General features: G+C 32.9%; 1 protein-coding gene across 4 annotated transcripts in view; it reads right to left on the bottom strand.

Moving 5' to 3' along the window:
* The window catches only part of LOC113510874 (furin-like protease 2), a 296,007-nt gene that overhangs the window by 111,859 nt on the left and 165,211 nt on the right, over window positions 1-18,937 (bottom strand). For 3 of the 4 annotated variants that reach the window (XM_052896294.1, XM_052896298.1, XM_052896297.1), the window contains one exon: window positions 9,315-9,623. In XM_052896294.1, coding sequence (XP_052752254.1) covers window positions 9,315-9,476 — 162 coding nt within the window. In that variant the 5' untranslated portion in view covers window positions 9,477-9,623. Of the gene's footprint in view, window positions 1-9,314; window positions 9,624-18,144; window positions 18,396-18,937 lie in introns of those variants that run through there. The other variant, XM_052896296.1, reaches the window with a different exon arrangement.

Consider the following 18,937-nt stretch of genomic DNA (forward strand, 5'->3'; position numbering starts at 1 on the left):
ACATGAACAGCACCATGGATGTCCATAGAATACGCAGTAGCATTGCAATTGCTGAAGACTATAGTGTAATGCCCAGTGGAGAATTTATACCTACATTTATTTTCTCTTTAACTTTCGCAATGCATGTTTTATGGTTTATAAAAGACGGTCTACTATAGTTTATTCGTGAGTACGGCCGATATAACCTTGTTGAAACGTCGAGATAATTCAAGTAAGTTATCATACCTAAATGATCCCGTTAACTCTCAACTCTTATAAAACATACTTTATACATTTACCGCCAATAAGGTATTCAAAACCCACCTTTACCAATATCTACAATTGGATACCCTAGTTTATAACCATATTTATTATATTTTTTTGCAAATAAAATTATAACTTCCATTATTACAAAAAAATGGCTCAAAAATTGCCACTCCTAAAATCTGCCGCTCTAGGCTCCAGCCTACTGTGCCTACTGGTAAATCAATCACTATGCCGCATCTTTTATAATTTTACTGTCACAACTCAAACCAAAACACAATTATATATGCGCAAACTCACAATATTGACAATGACCTTTCCATCTGGTGAGATCGTGAACAATCACGGGGCCCTTCAATAATAAAAAATATATTAATAATAAGTAAAAAAACTATAATAAGCGTGGAAACTTCTGGCAAAACCCCGCAAGGGGGTTCTGGGCTTATGTTCAGCAATAGACAACAAAAGGCTGATATGGTAATGTCGATGAAAAAAATTAAAAATTAATAATAAGTAAAAAAATATATATAAATTAATCATAAATGCCACTCAACCACACCAATAGCCTGATCCTCAAGTTGGAATACCCTGTGTTATAAGGAACATCTGAAGGCGACGAACATCTGGATAAACAACCCACAATTGAAATCTCAATAACGATAACTGCCAGTAATTTGCAGGATTTGGTAGATCTTAAAGATTTGATAGTGCCATATTTTAAATCGTAACCGGATACTGGTATGTTTTTTTTTTTGGAATTTTTGTCGAATATATAAAATAAAATAACATGTGTATTGATTATCCATAGTAGTTTAGTACTATAAAATGATACAGTGTAATAATTACAGGATTAATTATTTTGTTTCTATTTCTTTACCAGAATACAGTTTTCCCTAGAGACTACAGTATGGGGTTCTTCAAAAAGGGTATATTAAGGTTTCTTCAGTATCTGCAACGCGCACGTGACCGTTTACCATCAGACGAGCTATATGTGTATTTGCTGTATAATTGTGGTACAAAAAAAGACAAGAGAATTTTAAAAAGCCGTAACTTATTATTTCTAATAAAGAATATTTCTCAGAGACATTTTGAAATTTACCATTTTCCAAGCGACAATAATTACTGTGATATTTCTTTACTGTAAATAGGCATCATTAGACAAATTAGGAACAGTCGTTCTTTCCTATATAATTACCGTTACGATTGTTATATAAAATTACCTGATATCAATACACCCTAACAAGTTATCCGCCTACACACGCCACAAATAATCTTTCCTATATGGCAGTAACTTATATGTAACCAATTTCTTCCCACATGAATAACATTTGGCACCATTGTCTTCTCTACTAATATTTTGGTATGCATAATATTCAACAATACCGCTTTAAACATCTACGAGACATCTTGAACTCAAATTGTCTGCGCCAATATAATTCTACACTAAAGGATGTTTTATATTATCCACGTACCAAGCACTAATAGATACAATTACCTTTTACTTTGTAAAATAAAAACATCGACTTCAACTGTAACAATCTACATCAATAAACATCAAACATTGGTAGACACATTGGATTCAAATTATATAAAATTAAAAAGCGGAATCGTAGTGAAAATGTAGACTTTGCTTTGCATGAAATCAGTTTTATGTTATTCTAAGAAATAGTTTAAATACGCACATTACATTGCATGTACAATAATGTAAACGCAGCTTAACATTACACACTTAATCGCCGGTTGTTTTTCAGCTACCGACACAGGTGGTACTGTGTACGTTAAATAAGTAGAATAAACAGCGTGAGGTGGAGTGCAAGACGTGTAGTGGCGAGGAACATTCTCGACAATAGAACGAGTGCTCTTGTGGCTCGATTTACCGGTGTACGTCAAACACAGTTCATGGCCGCCTATTGAGGGTGTTTTGTTTGGGTGACACTCCATCCACAATGACAGCACTATTAAGTGTTTGTGCAGTGAGTCGCGCGAGTTTGCTCACCTTCTCACGCGTCTTATGGTTCATACGAGAATTTTGTACTGCGATGAAATTTTGAGACGCACTCAAGTTTCTCTTTGAAGGTTTACCTTTGAACTACGAGTGGGTACAGCAATTTTGTAGTGTTTAATTTCTCACGGTGTCTACGCTGAATACAGCTGATTTTGTTTTACCGCAAAAAATCGCACCAATCCTCATGTAGACGCATGGTTCTTCCATCATTCTATTATTTAGATAATGCTCCATTTTAAAACTAAAGTCGACTTAAAACTGATTTGAAATTCAGTCAACTCTATAAAATCGAACTTATTACTTATAGCAGAAATTTCCAATTAATTTAACTATAAAAATGTGGATACTCTATGTGTAAATATTATATTCTGATATTCACCTTTATGGTGATAAACATTGTTAACCGAATGAATTAATTAACGATTCGAACATCATGGCTTTCATTATCGACAAAATGTATTCGACTACTCCATCAGATATTATAGTCGTAATTAATTAATTAACGACTTCCGTAGCGCGATGGTGGGAACGTGCCTTTGCGTAGATGGTGTGCTGAGTTTAATTCCCGGTTGGGCCAATTTAGGAAATGAACTTGAATGGTTCAGCTCTGAGCGTTCTGGGTTTGTTCTCCTAAATATTCGTTCTCACCACACAAGGTATCTTAATTTAAAGACCAGAGAATTGGTATGAATGTATGACACTTATTATTATTAATATATTTTTTTTTTGTGAAATTAATCAAAGTCACTGCTTTTGTGAATCGAGACATTCACGACTATTTGTAGTCGACCGCAAAAACTCCAGTAAGATCTTAATCCACGGATTCGCGTCGCCGAACGCCATAAAAACTGTGACACTTACTCGAACAAAGAAAATTGGTGACATCCCTAATTGCGCCAAGCTCGTCTAGTAAAAACTGACTCCATACCTCCACTTGTACATTCCCTTTTATATTTCCTTTGACAAATGGGACAGAAATAAATGAATACTTTATTGTGCAACTTTTGCATTGGAAAGATTATAATTACTAAAACGATTGGTCTGAATGAATGTGTCTATGTAAAAATAAGAAAAGTAGATGGATACGTTGATTTGAGCATGTGGAAATAATGTCTAATCAAAGGTTAACGAAACAAATATAGAACGCAAAAATGGCTGGATGTAAGTACCTACTGGGGCAGATCTAAATTATGTCTATATATACGTATAATGAGAATTACATTATGTTTTCGGAAAATTCCTGATGAAGTTAATTAAAACAACTATCAGAAACGACAAACATAGTTCAACTAATTTCCATCATATATATGTAGACATTGTCAAAAAATGAACATTAATTTTAAAGATCTAAACTAGCTCATTACGATCAGATAAACCGACTTACGTCCGAGAGAAATCAAGATACTCCGAAAATGACGCGCATGCGTGAAATGAGTTATGAAAATAAATTCAAAATAAAACAATTGCTACAATAAATACTTTTGGCGCTCAGTTCTCTTTGCCTACCCCACAAAGGACATAGCGCGAATAATGACAAATAGACATTGTAGGTTAATACATTATGTGGATTATCTTAATCTTATGGGTAAAAACTTGTACTCAATAGTAAAGACATATAATAAAATACTATTTACGGAAGAACATTGTAAAAATATCATTTTCTATCGATCGTCCAGTACTCGTAACACAAGCTGTGTTTAGTTTAGGACCAGATGACACTATGTAATATAAGTCCAACAGACTTTTTACACCAAACGCTAAAACAATAGGCACGGAAAAACCGATAGGATGTAGTTTCAATTACAAATGATTACCTACAGCAATAATAAAACTATACAATAAAAGCAGTTAATTATTTCTCATATTATATTATACGACGAATATTAAAGTTGGTGGAAGTTTTTGTGCTGTTAACGACTTACTCCACGGCTAGAGCCTTTCTTGACGTAAACTAGCCACTTAATGTTATGGATGTCGATAAACTTCGAAATTTTTATGTTTATTCCGGTGACAACATTTTTATATTTTACTAGTCATTACTCACGACTTCGCTTGAGCAGAATATCTTAATGAACCGGGATGAAAAGTAACATAAGTCCTTCATCTTAAATACTGAGTGTACACCAAATTTCACGACAAGTGGTTGAGCGGTTAAAACACAAAGTAACAACTAAACTAACATATATTCAAAAAACTCATTTTACTCTCTAACATAAGAATGTGCCACTACCCTCCCACGATTATATGTGTGCTAACTACCATTCAACAAAAATAACTAAATATTTAGTTGTTAACATAAATTAAAATTTTAAAAATGAAAATGAACTAAAAAGAGTATTTTAATTAAAAAGGAAATAGTTTTTTTTTTTTTTTTTTAACTTGTTATTACAAGTCCATATCACAAAAAATATATCTACCTTTACACCACGTTCCTTAGGAAGTAAGCAGAATTTATATATAGGAATTAAAACAAAATCACCAACATCTTTCTTAGGAAATGTTTTCCTAATAACCGAGTATTTTCTCAAACAGAACATAGATTGTAAAATGACGTAAAAACTTACCTTACCTAGTTGACATTTACACGCACTGTGTTAGTATATATATTTATATTTATGATGTAAATACAAGCTATCGCATCTATATTTAGAGTACAGCTGAGACACCCAAAAGACAAAAACATCTCTCGTCCTCTATCCCTAAAGTAAATCATTTGATTTGTTTTGCATCATAAAGAAAGCAAGCACTCATAATGTGACAGGAAATGGGAATCATGTATTCCCGGTATTCCCAACAGATACGGGCCGTGTCTTGGGCGGTACATCGTACATTTTCCTTCAAATTCAATCCATCGGACCATCGGGTTGGAGGTAAAATACAAATATTGGCGGTAAAATGAAACTTTATTTTTAAAGGAATCCCAAAAGAATTGCTTTTAACACTGCTAAAACTAAACTCATATTAGCAAGATGATGTATCTATGAAACTTTTCGTCTTTTATTAGCAGTATATGCACCCGGGATTGAAGACCCTTCTGTGAAATTTCATAAATCTTGAATCAAAAATAACTGTGTACATTTGTAACGTAACCGCGAAACATACTAACAAAAATAATTTAAACGAACCGAGAATCTCCTTTCAGGAATCGCTTAAAGACATTTAAGTAAACTGATAATTAAAAATAAACTGAAACTTGATAAGCAATTCCAAGAAGAAAAATCAAAATTAGTTCAGAATTAGTAAACATATCGCGCAATATACACACAAAAACAAATTGAGAACGGCCTCATTTTTTGAAGATCTTCAAAAACGAACCTTAGTATTAAGAGATTTTTAAGGCACTTCAAAGAGTGCGAAAAAAGGTCGGCAACATAAACCTATTAACCCGTGAAGATTTACTACTTCTATCAGGCCGGGGTCGTAAATAGATTTATCTACCAAATATAGTGGTATAAAAAACAAAACACCAATAGTGAATTGTTCTACCGACATTATTAGTAAATAACTAAATTAAATATTTGGAATACTAGGTATTTAAGAAAACACGACTTTACTTTTATGACAGCGTATTGTTGTATTAGCCATTAACTGTCCACTGCGGAACATGGCCTCCCCCATAAGAAGGTTTTTCCAGTAGTTGTCACGCTTGGCAGGCAGGTTGGCAACCGCAGTTTATCTTTTGGTGATGTTTTAAGAGGGACTCTGCTGCTTATCCCTTCACCAGAAGCTTAACCCTTAGTCTTCTTCGACATCTACGGGGAAAGAAAGTGGAAAGAAAAGGAACGTTACGAAAAACGAACGAAGGTCTAGGGCATAACCCGAAATCCGAAACATTCTAAATCGAAGTGACTTCATTTTTTACCTCCTGCGCTTCAACGGCTGAATGAATCTTCACGAAATTTGGCATACACGTAAAAAAATATAAGCTATTTTTGATGCCAGTTACCTAAACTTACTACTATAACCATACAAATGTATAAAACTGATCACAGACACACAAAGAACAAACTATTTGGAACACATTAGTTAGAAATTGAACTGATTCTAGTTGCATTTCATAAAATATCGAATCTACAAGCGAATTTGCGAGCGCTAGAAGATAATGCAAATGCCACTGATATACATAATATTAACATAACACGTAAACATCTAGGCAAGCATATTCTAGTAATTTCCATAGATATAGAAGGACATGTTTGTAATGTTTATATATACAGCTATATCTACGTCGTATAACTTTATACGAGTATACTTCAGTGAGTGGCATCTGTAAAGGGCAATGTTTGGCATGCATAGTTGAAGCTATTTTACGTTAAGCTTTGATAGGTTCAAACGGACCATTTTCTACCGACTTCAAAAAGGAGGATGTTACAAATTCTTCATATGTTACGTGATACCTTTTTTCAGCAACTTGGAATTACAAACATGCTGAATACCATCCAATAAAAACTGTAACCTATAAACAAAAGACATTGACGTCACTATGAATATCGTAGAATGCACTATGATGCACACAGTATCGCTCATACGTTTTATTAAAACTGTTATGATCCGTACTCTGTAATCTTAGGTAATACTTAACCGAATTTAAATATTCTCTTTTAATAGTTTTGCCTTTGATCAATTGTTTTACCGGTCGCATAATAAAACAATAGAATAGACAAAAGACTAGCTACTGTCGGGACAAAAGAAGACGGTGAAGATAGATAAACGAAAACACATCATTCAGACTACAAACTTGCCTTTTTTAAAACGTTCAATTCCGCTACCAAAAAACTATGCTTCCGTGTTTGTTTTAGACCAAATTTGTCTGAACAGAATATTTTTTGGAGCAAAATCATAAATTATAACTACATAAAAATCCTTACATATTAAAAATTTTATGGAAAAAAATAATTTTATTCACGCAGCACTCCAACAATGAAACGTAAACGGGAAGACGAGCTCTACAAAGATACTGCGCAACTTAGTATATCTGTGTGACAATGTCGCCGCTGGCTGTCACCTCGCGTTGCTGCTAAAAGACAAATTGTCACTTTCGAATTTGCTCTCAGATTTTGATAAGGAGTTACGGACACTCTACTAAGTTACATCGAGTTTATATTCTTCAACTATGTATAATTTACATTTTATGCTGCAGACATGTTACTTGCAGCGTTGAAAAAGTTATAAAAGTGAAGATTTTATGTAAACTATTAAATAATTATCGAATACGACCGTACCATTTCTAAACTTCATTTTATAACAGTTTCTGTAAAGTATAAATTAATTAAACTATCTGTGAATAATTTATTCAATAAGATATAATAGTTTCACTACAGTTTCAACAATAACAATAACAAAGTGAAAATTCTTTAGATTGTGGTACTCCTTTGAAGACTATGGTAAATTTCTGCTTTTTTATAAAGCTAATCTCATTTTCAAAGTAGTCTACTAGAAAAATAAAAAAAAAATCACAGACTAACATTAATTAAATAATGACAAAATATTTTGCTCCAACCACACTACTCTCATAGATCACCGTGTTAATATCTCCCATATTAACAAATTCATTTTTTTTATTATTATTCTTGATATACATGGGTCATGATTCTTTAGGTATTTTTTCAGTTTCACTGGTTGAACGCTCCTTTAAAACAATGTATGAGAGTCAGTAGAAGTTATACAAATAAGAATACTAAAGGACGGCCTGAGAAAAGTAGAAATAATACGATGCTTCCGAGGCAGCTTAACAGATAAAGTACAGGAGATACTTGAATAGTAATTACATTGTGGCTGAAGCTGAGCGACTAAGTATTCAGCGATTAGGAACGGAAGCTTAACAGAATCGAATGCCAGGACAATTTATATTACAAGTAATATACACTGTATGTTACAGCCTATAAAAATGAAAATATTTATTATTTTATCTATGGTTACGGTTTAGTGCATATGACAGCTGATATTGTGCCAGTTTTTACTATAAAAGAACTGTATTGTAAAAGGTTTTTGGCTACAAAGTGAATCTAATATTCATAACCGAATATCATTTGCCACAATCGAATATTTTGTATACGTATTTTACGCTTTAGTTGTTATTTTTAACCTGTCATTCGCACTCTGATTATATTATACTAACGAACCGGCCTGACTTCGCATACGTAGATAGAATTTTCAAAAATAATTTACTCATGAGTCACGTTACTCGTTGAAAGCTAGATGCCTTCTATAGGTGAAAGAATTTTAAAATCGGTTGAATAGTTTTTAAGTTTTACCATAACAAACAATCAAATCTTTCCCATTTACAATATTAATATAGATATGAATTAAATACAATTTAAGTTAAATTACTATCTCATTCAATATATTTAAGTGTTTGGATTATTTATAAATATTTAAATTCATGTTCAGGACTTGCAGCAATGTGATTAAAGATAAATATTATTTACCTATAATCATGTCGCGGTATGTCCCGAACTTATATTATCTGATTGCTATCATTTATTGAAAACATTTATAACGAATAGCAAATTATGGTACATTGTTATACACACATCTATGTGTTTTTTTTATACAACTTAGAATGGCAAACAAGCTGACAGCCCACCTGATGGAAAGTGGTAACCGTTGCTTATAGACATGAGCAGTACCATGTACATAACAGAGTATACTGTTTCGCCCATGATACCCCCCCCCTGCGTTGCCATTCCTGAGGATTCAGGCGTTATACCTCTGTACCGTGTAAATGCACGCCATATCCCACCCTTCAAACCGAAACACACTGCCTTACGCTTGTCTTTTTAGTTAAGAATGGTACAGTACTAAAGCAGTATTTTCCATTTTCTCTGATCCTTATCAGCCATCTTACCGGAGTTCACTCTTCCTTTATGCACCTCACCGTTTACATGATCTATATCTATATTCAGAACCTTGGAAAAACGGCTTTCGTTCGTCCTGTGTCTCTACACCGAAGTATACAGTATTTTTTTACTCTTCTTTATTAAATAATCTAACTATTTAAAACAATTACTATTATGTATAAAATAGAATCATATTATATCTGTTTAGGAGTTTATATTGAAATTACCTGTCCATGGTTGACGAAGCCGTGCCTCCTCGCGATGTCATCCACGTGCTCCGCGCCACCGGGCACGTGTATGGCGAACTGATTGTGATACAGCGACTCCGGGACGGCGCCCGCCAGTTGTAGCGCGGCCAGCAACGCCAGCGCACGCCATGACCCCACCATGACAACGACTGACTCTCAGCGGTCAGCACTCACTCAACCACATCGGTCGACCACCAACACAGCCACCACCTCACTGTCACGCACACAGCCTCAATGGTACGCACGTGTCTCCTGCGACCAACGCTTTCGCATCCCACTTTGCTTTACCTGTAAACAAAAAATTTTGAATTAGACTTGGACGCTGTAAAAGGCTCAATTAAAATGCTCCCTTAATTGTAACGTCCACCGGTCTCGAACACAAAAGGCGCGCGGGAGATATTAAATTTTAATAAAGAGTAATTCCCACGGTGGCTGCTCGCTTTATTTAGCTTTATTTTTATGTTCTAGCCAGCTCCATAAATATAAGGCAAATTTAGGGCACGATAAACATATTTGCAGGCGCGGGTGGTACAGCAAATCACGCGCCAGATAAAACGCAATAAGCGGACGCACAAACGCGAACAAGTTAAAAAAATCCGAGCCAAATCCCGAGATAATCCAGATAAGCCACGCGGGCAAAGTATGAAAAGCCTGACCGTGAATATATCAAAAATATTTATGAAATTTTATTTGGAAATTTATCCGACGTCTGCCACCAGTGAAAGTGGTCTTTGAACAAAATCCTTTGTGCCGTTCATTGATTCAGTTTTGAGTGATTTTTGTAGATATCCACTAGAAAATATTAAGGAATTCTAAAGAGTGTCGACGCTTTATCGAATTATCTTAAATTCGTTCGAATTAATTCTGCTTAAAAAGTATTTTTATTGTCATTATTATATAATTACCAATGATTTTATGTTTGTATAATGACGAGTAAAAATAGAATATTGAATCTAAACATAATAAAAAAAAACAGAAAAATAAACAATTAATTTCAATTGTACATATTGTCCTAACAATATTATAAATATAAAAGTTTTTAACGCTGCTTTAATGTTTTATTTAATCATGCTAAAATGGCTGAAGGTAAGTAATTATATGAAATTTCGTACACAAATGGCCCATATCCTGGATTAAAACACGCAGTACACAGGACAGTTTTTCTCTTAGTTCTTGCAGGCAAAACTGCGGAATTCCACTACTAATTATATAATGTAATTTAATAAACTTAGAGACCCGTAAAACGACAACCTCATTTCGTTCTAACACTTAAATCCAGCGTCTAACTCTGTCGCCGCCTTGCAAAGTCTGTTACTGTGCTGTCGTATATCCTCTCTCTCGTTGCACCTGAAGAGCTCAACTTCGGATAGTTCATATAGAAGTTTCTGTTGCAAAATAAGTTTAAAACAAACGTAATAAACTGCACACCTCCACAGTTCTTTCATTTACCTATTTACTGCAACCGTGTTGCATGCAAATGAAAGGGTGTACATTATTAGCCCTTCGAGTATAAAGTCGCTACCACAGACGTCCTTTTAATTATATATTGTAAATTAAGTTCAACAGAGTTCAATTTACAACAGCGACATTTACTACTACTATTAATGTCCAAAAAATTTCGAGAAATAAAATAAAAAACTAACAGTTGATGTAATCGAATTGAAATCAAATCGGAATCACATCGAATAGATGTCAAATTTGACGTTTTATCGATGTGATTTCTGATATCAAACCCAATTCGATTGCTATGTTCAAAAGTCAGCCTGCAGATGACATTTTAGAAAAATTAGTTCAGAAACGAGATTGCGAACAATAAATAACTTTTGTAATAATAAAATAGTTTAGTGGTAACCTGTTTAGTTTTCATATAAACTAAGGTACTTGCATCGTCTATGTCTGTGGTCGTTACCTATTATCACTATCAGTACAATTTTTAATAAACACTATCACATACGCTTGTTAAGAAGACCTAACATGTTAGCACCTTTAAGATAACATAAAATATTTCGAAATATTGCCTTGAGCACCGCACTGCAGATTTTCAACGATTTTACGGTTATGTCGACTCAGAAGTGTCTACACTAGAGATACGATTCGGGGAATTTTAATATCCTGTGTAACAAAGATATGCTAGCTTCGCCGATATGCTCATATTTTCTTGGTTATTATAAGTGCATACATACATACATACATATATAGGAAGTTACACTGTTTAGTTTACTTATCCATGTACCTTGATACAGATTATAATGAAATAATAAACTGTATCGACAGATATTGAAATATTTTACTACTCACTAATACCTACTTACCATTTTAACTAAGAAACGTAAGTTCAAAAACATCAAAAAAGAATTTAAATCTATTGTAGCAACACGGAGCATCCAGGACTCAAGTTTGTATGGAAAGTTCTCATTTTTATCTATTTTCGGCTTGTGTTTATTTAGGAAAGATATTGAATTTTACGAATGGAACACTTTTTAAAGAATGGAAATCATGATTTTTTTTTTATACAACTTAGAACAAACAAGCTGATGAACCTGATCACCGTGATTTTATACATCGTATGTATTTGCCATGTTATTCTATTTTTCTCAAACGAAACACAGCCATGCAAACACAACTGCTTCACGGTTGAAACACGAATGGGACAACTTTTGTTTGAAGATTTTATACTCGTATGTATTTATTTATTCTATTTTTCTATAACACTGCAACTTACAATTTGAAGATATGATGGCATTGAATTTACTTAATATATAATAATAATTAAAAAACTTAAAATTTTACAAAGGTACAGTAACTTTAGATTTTTATGTCGGAAGGGTAACCCACAATAGGTGCCCTTGGGAGGTTAAAGAGCTTTACGCGAATTTTAATATATTTTATGTCGTATAACGCACTAACTTTGACAAATGTCTGCACCACAATGAGGTCGTAATATTAACGAACTATAAACCCGTTACAATAAAACTTAATGAGAATGTAAACAAACATAATTGACTCAATCATAAGACAGTTTACTAAAACCCAATAGTAATAAAAATAAAGAACCAATTACTTAATTGAATGTTTTAGTTTATTACCATTTTTTTCTAATGAATTTTCTGTGATAATTTAAACAAAACTTGGATTGCTTATCGTTATATTAAAGGGGTGAAAATTTGTATGAGTAAAATAAGAATTAAAAATAGCTTATATATTTTATTTATTTCATACAATTTACTCCAACAAATAAATAATTATGATCATCAAAAATAACACTACAACATAAATATTATTTAAATTTTACGACCTGTTTACTACTATTAATCAATCCTGACTCTTATCCAACCGATATGCACACCACTGCCACTGTTTTATAATAGCAAACGTGAATATTTCGATAAAAGAAAATGGCAATAAACAATATACTAACATTAATAGTACCTACCGCATTTATATTCGAGATATTAATAATCGCTTACTTAAGTTCCTTACTAGTTAAGTTCCGTTTTATCAATAGTTTATACGAAATAATTAGGATTTGGTATAGCAGGATTTTAACACTCTTGTGTCGAAAACATTTCGTCATAGTCGTAGAATACTGACGGATCTGACAAAGATAACATATAAAGGTCCGTCAGTATTCTACGACTATGACGATTTATGGACTACAGTAGCCTCTTAAACTCAAGTAACATCAACTGAATAATCCTCTTTGTATAAAAATCACTTGTTTTTATCGAACAATAGCTATGCTCACTAATACATTACAGCAGGGAGAAAGGAATTGTTAGCAATGAGATCTACTTGCCCCACTGCTAGCAATATACCCTATCAGGTCGACCTCCTCGCGGTTCTCCCTGTAAACTATTGTGATTTATTTATTATTGAATTATTATGATGGGCTGCTTTATTTTCACCTATTATCTCTTACTGGTGCTCAGTCAGCATATACCGTTAGAGTAGGCGGGGTTACCATTCCATTAAATAAAAAAAGAAATAGTATATTACAGCCACATTACATTACAAACTCACGAACAGTCTCAATTTACATAAAAGGAGCACTGATTGACTAACATCGTCGAATCCAATCTACTGAAGATAAAATTTAAAAAATTCTTAGAGACGCAAAAGACTCTCTACATTCCTTTTCTACATTCAACTAGCAAAAAAAAATCATTTTTCTGTGGATTAATCTAGAAGCTACCAGAGTAATAACTACCAGCGAAACTTGTAATATGAATATATATGTCATCATAGCAAATAACACTGACATACTGAAATAATATAGTAAAATAATGTAAATAAAATTAGTATTAAGGTCCCGACATTTACATGCTTATATATGACAGAATATGTACTTATGCTTAGTGTAACATCATGTATCTCATTTTTCAAGTGAATAATAAATAAATATATATCCTTATTAATATAATAAATGTCAGTGATTCTTTGAAACACTTGACTTCTTAACAACTTTATTAAATTCACATTCAAACAGTATTTAGCATAAAGAAAATCACATAGGCTACTTTTTATTCCAGTCAATACAAGTGTTTTAGTGAATAATGCTGTGTACAGCAAATGATGGTTACTACAGGCCTGCTATTACTTACTACTATTTACAGGTTACTACCTATAAGCGATGATTAATATTTTTTAATTAGATGGACTGTCGGTATGGATAGCCATCCAAGCTGCTTAAGAAAGTATATCCCATATACAAAGATGAAGCCACACGTAGAACTAGTTATAAAATCAAGACGTGAAATGAAAAAATATTGATGAAATATATATGTACATCGTAGAAATCAACATTTCCCAGAAAAGATATGAAAACGACAAAGTGTCTGGCAATAGTTATTCGCTTATAGGCTTCAATATTATATCCTAAAAAGCTTATAAATTATTTTGTGTACTGTTACCGCTTCCAAAATGAATGTTACATGTTGAGCTGAATTCTGCTGATAAATCTATTCATACACACGTATACATATATACAACAATAAGATACTTTTATCATTTCAAAGATATCCTTATTAATATTATAAGTTTGTTGTTACCTATTGTTGCCTTAACTACTCAAGCAAACGTTTTAAACTATAACTTCTTTTTATTAGAAGAAGTAGTGGAATGAAGTTGGGCATAGACTACTATTTAACGCAGTTAATCAAAACATCTGCGATGTCTTTCATGTGCTTTTCAATGGATACAAAGAAAGTGAGAAAGGATAGACCTCAAACGACATGGTTTGCAACAATTCATAAAGATATGAAACGGTTAAATCATACGGATAAGAATGTATGCAATCGGACTAAATGACGCCGCATTATTAGCTACGCTGACCCTGAGTAATAGAGAAAGGCGAGGCAGAAGAATAAGAGAATCAATACATAGACAGAGAAAATCGCGGATAACCACTTGTATTTAATAACGATTCCAATAACAACCGCAACAACTTAAAACTTGTCATTCAATTATGAGCATGACTTAATTGTTACAATATCATTGTTGTTTTCATTGTGACAAAGGAATTTCGGATCTCCTACAAGCGCTAATAATACTTTTTACAAAAACCAAGGAATTTCAACTAAACAAGAGTATCAGTAAAATCCCATATTTACTCTACTCTGTCTAAAACAAAAATTCGATATATGTACACAAAAATAGGAAGTTAACCATGAGTATATTTAATGGAGCACTGGCGCAATGGGACTACCATATTTAAAAGGCCCAGGGTCCTGTTACCGACCAAGATATAAATATTAGAGTATTAAATTGTCAAGGTTTACACGAGGTAAGTTTATGAAATTACCTGAATTAATATCGTAACGATAAAGCAGACTTAAAGCGTATTACGTTAAAAATATATTAACGAAATTGAATTGTTTATTGTTAAGTTGGCGACTGACCTAATTTTTTCGTGTAATGTAACATTCGTATAAGCATGTAGGTTACGGCGTCTGCTCTTTTTGGCTCGACTCGGTGTTTTGACTATATAAATACTTATATTGTAACATGTTGTATTACGTCCAAATTATACAGGTCAGTCGCCAGCTTAATATAAATAAACTAGAATTAATTTAGCAATTCCGACTGTTTTGCTAAAACATAATTCTGTAGGTACTTGTTTTTTTTTATACAACTTAGAATGGCAAACAAGCTGACAGTCCACCTGATGGAAAGTGGTAACCGTCACCTATAGACATGAGCAGTACCATGGACATAAAAGAGTACAATGTTTGGCCCATGATACCCCTATGCGTTGCCATTACTGAGGATTCAGGTGTTATTCCTCTGTATCCTATAAAATTCACTCCCATATCCCGCCCTTCAAACTGTAACACAGCCATGCAAATACTTCACGGTATTAACAGGAATGGGACAGAGGTGCCCAAGCAAACGACTTTTGTACAAAGTCTTCCTCTGTTTCAATGAACATTAAAAAGTCTTTTTAATTAGATGCCTAAGCGATAACATGAGTATTAATAAATTCCAAGTTTCCAGACTCAACATTTTTTACCCAGCGTTGAACGAGAATATTAGAAATAAAAAGATAGCAGTATGCAGCAAAAAAAGGAATCCGTCTCCGTGTAATACCAAGAATTTTTATAGCATCAGTGAAAAAAGTAAAGGGAATGTTTAACATATTTATAATTTATTAGAGTTAATAATTAAAAACTTAAGATATTTTACACATTTCATATACCAATTTTTAATGTTTTAAATTGTATTTGTTCGTCACAAAGTTTTATTATGATAAGTTAGTTAAATGCTCGTACTGCCAGATGAAACCATTCGAAAGCCCTGATTATGGAGTTTTAAGAAAATTACTCAAAGAAATTAACTCTTTTGTATAAAAACAATATTTGTGCAATAACAAGGGTTCTCGCTAGATACTGCAAACTAAATAAGCAGATGGTCTAACTATGCATATGCTCAAAAACCGTCTGTAGATTCTGTCACGACGAGAAAGAAATGCCACAGCACTACGAGTAGTTTGTAGCTGCAGCCCACTCAGGCACAAACGATATATCGCCTTAGGATATATTTTCCATTCCAGTAGGTAAATACTTTATGTCCTGAAGAAATAAAAAACAACGCTAGTAAAAACATCTTAAAATTCCTGTCACTGATAGGAATTAGCAGCAAACGTTAAAAAGGACAAGCGAGCGCAAAAGATCATAGACGTCACAGTGTTACAGGTGTTTCCACCTGATAAAGCCTATTAATAATAATAATAAATACGTGAATACTTTTTTTTAAACACTGACACTTGATATTAATTTTAAAGCGAAAATATTAGCATTTCTAGCCGAAAAGAGTCTTGAAATATGGAGAAAAAAAAAACAAAAAATTACATAATACAAAATATTTTCTCATAAATCATAATTTTAGCCGTTTTTGTGTAAATGTGTAAACAACCAAAAATCATTATCAAATTTTACATTTTTTCAATAGGATTACTCGACATGATTTTAAATTAAAAAAAGCAACTCTGTATAACGGAGCGCAGATCCTATGGGACAATGTTAAAGGCCCCAGTTAAATTAATTCGGAGCTGTACCGACGATTATTCTATTAACCCCGCTTTGGTAGCGCAGCCGTACGATATATTTGGCTTAATATCGTAGCTGTACTGGCCCAACATTTGTTTTGGCTTCATATACAAAACGGAGACCTTATATTGTCATCAATGGGATACAAAACGAACAGTAAAAATTCTAAATTATAAGAGAATTATTTTTCTAATTATTATGTTTGATACCATTACACAAAAAAAAATTAAAAAAAATATATAAATTTCATTAGTAGTTTCTGAGATATACGAGTAACACTATGATGGACAGAGAAGGTCGCACTCCTTTGTATCATTTTATTTCGAAACCCTAAAAATTAAAACTTATAAATAATAGAATCATATGCAATAAAATATATTTTTAAAACGAGTAAAATAGTTTATTAAATACTTAAAAATTAAAGAACTAAATACAAAAACGAAAGATTCTAAGAGAGTTGAACGCTCCATGACAGTAATCTCTACGCGACGTTACATCGCATTTACGTATCACATAAAAAGACATTGCATGATCTTTACATAGTACTAACAACCCGGCCGAGCTTCAAAAAGATACAAAATGTACACACAAAACTTCCTTAATAAAATATCTAGGTAACAAGGAAATAAAACAGATAAATAAATAAAAATCTAAATGAATGTAAACACGGATCAAAATCCACTGCATGATTTATAAAAAGTAAACGAGAGAGAGAGAGAAATATAGACAGACGCGAACAGCGACTATTTCTACAATAGGGTGATAACAAAATCATAGGCATCCTGTTAAGAGAGTAGCTATTCTATTAAGGGAACTGAATGATTTATCTAGAGAAATATTGATCGATAAACGTTAAAAAAATAGTTTTTTTTTTACCAGAAGGAAAATTTGTACAAAAATTGTCTGCTTGGGTACCTCTGTTTCATTCATGTTTCTGCCGTAAAGAGCTTGTGTTTGTATGGTTGTATTTCGGTTTAAAGATGGAATATGACGATAAAATTACAGGGTACAGGGGCATAACACCTTGGTCCTCTGGAATGGCAACACATAAAGGGTATCATGAGCGACACAGTATACTCAACAACAGTATTATGGACATAACATACTGTTACGTCCATAATACAGTTCATGTCTATAAGTTACGGTTACCACTATCCACGGAGTGAGCTATCACCTTGTTTATCATTTTGACTTCAGTAAAAAAGAGAGAAAAGTAAAGAAAATATACAAATATATACATTCATATACAAATAAACTATACATACCTTAAACCAAAAATATCTGTTAATACAGATGAATAAATTTATACTGCACAAACATCACTACACAACAACATTATTAATGAAAAAAGAAATTAATCTAATGTTTAAGATAAAAACAACTGAATGTGATTACACAAATGTAACCAGAATGAGAAATATGGTATAACTAAATTGAATGCACATTCAGAATTAATTAATTAATTATCAAGAGACACAACTGCTTTCTATATCTTACTCGTATCATTTGAATCTGACTGCACTCTGCCTGAGTTGTTTGTGGAGTGAGTAAAAACCACAATACAGTAATTTCCCGATGAACAAATTAATAGAGATAACATTAAAGGTGCAAGATGTAGTTGGTTTGTCCCGTATCATAAATCCGGTAATCGTAAACTGACGTCACGACGCACCAAGAGTATCATCCAATTATATAAAATTTATAAAAATATCTATTTTATTTTGTAAGTATAACATTTTTTTTATCTCCTAACTTTTGTATGCGATTTCGTGGATGTGCGCACGTAGATTTTGAAAACAAAAATATATATTTGTCTCAAATTAATAGAGATAACATTAAAGGTGCAAGATACAGAATACCTACAATGGCGGGGCACCAGTGGAGGATGAAACAATAAGGATGAATTCAGATCAGTTGGTCCCAATAGCACCACAATTGGCAAATTCATTAGAAATTAACAAGAATGGTTTCCAGTACGGCCGCGCAAGGATCGCCCGGACTAGCTATATTTACTAGCAATCAGAAATATTGTTTTCATTACTAATAATCCCTCAATTC

Source organism: Galleria mellonella, unplaced genomic scaffold (assembly GCF_026898425.1).
Source record: "Galleria mellonella isolate WM207_F2 unplaced genomic scaffold, CSIRO_AGI_GalMel_v1 utg32, whole genome shotgun sequence".
NCBI classification, from domain to species: domain Eukaryota; kingdom Metazoa; phylum Arthropoda; class Insecta; order Lepidoptera; family Pyralidae; genus Galleria; species Galleria mellonella.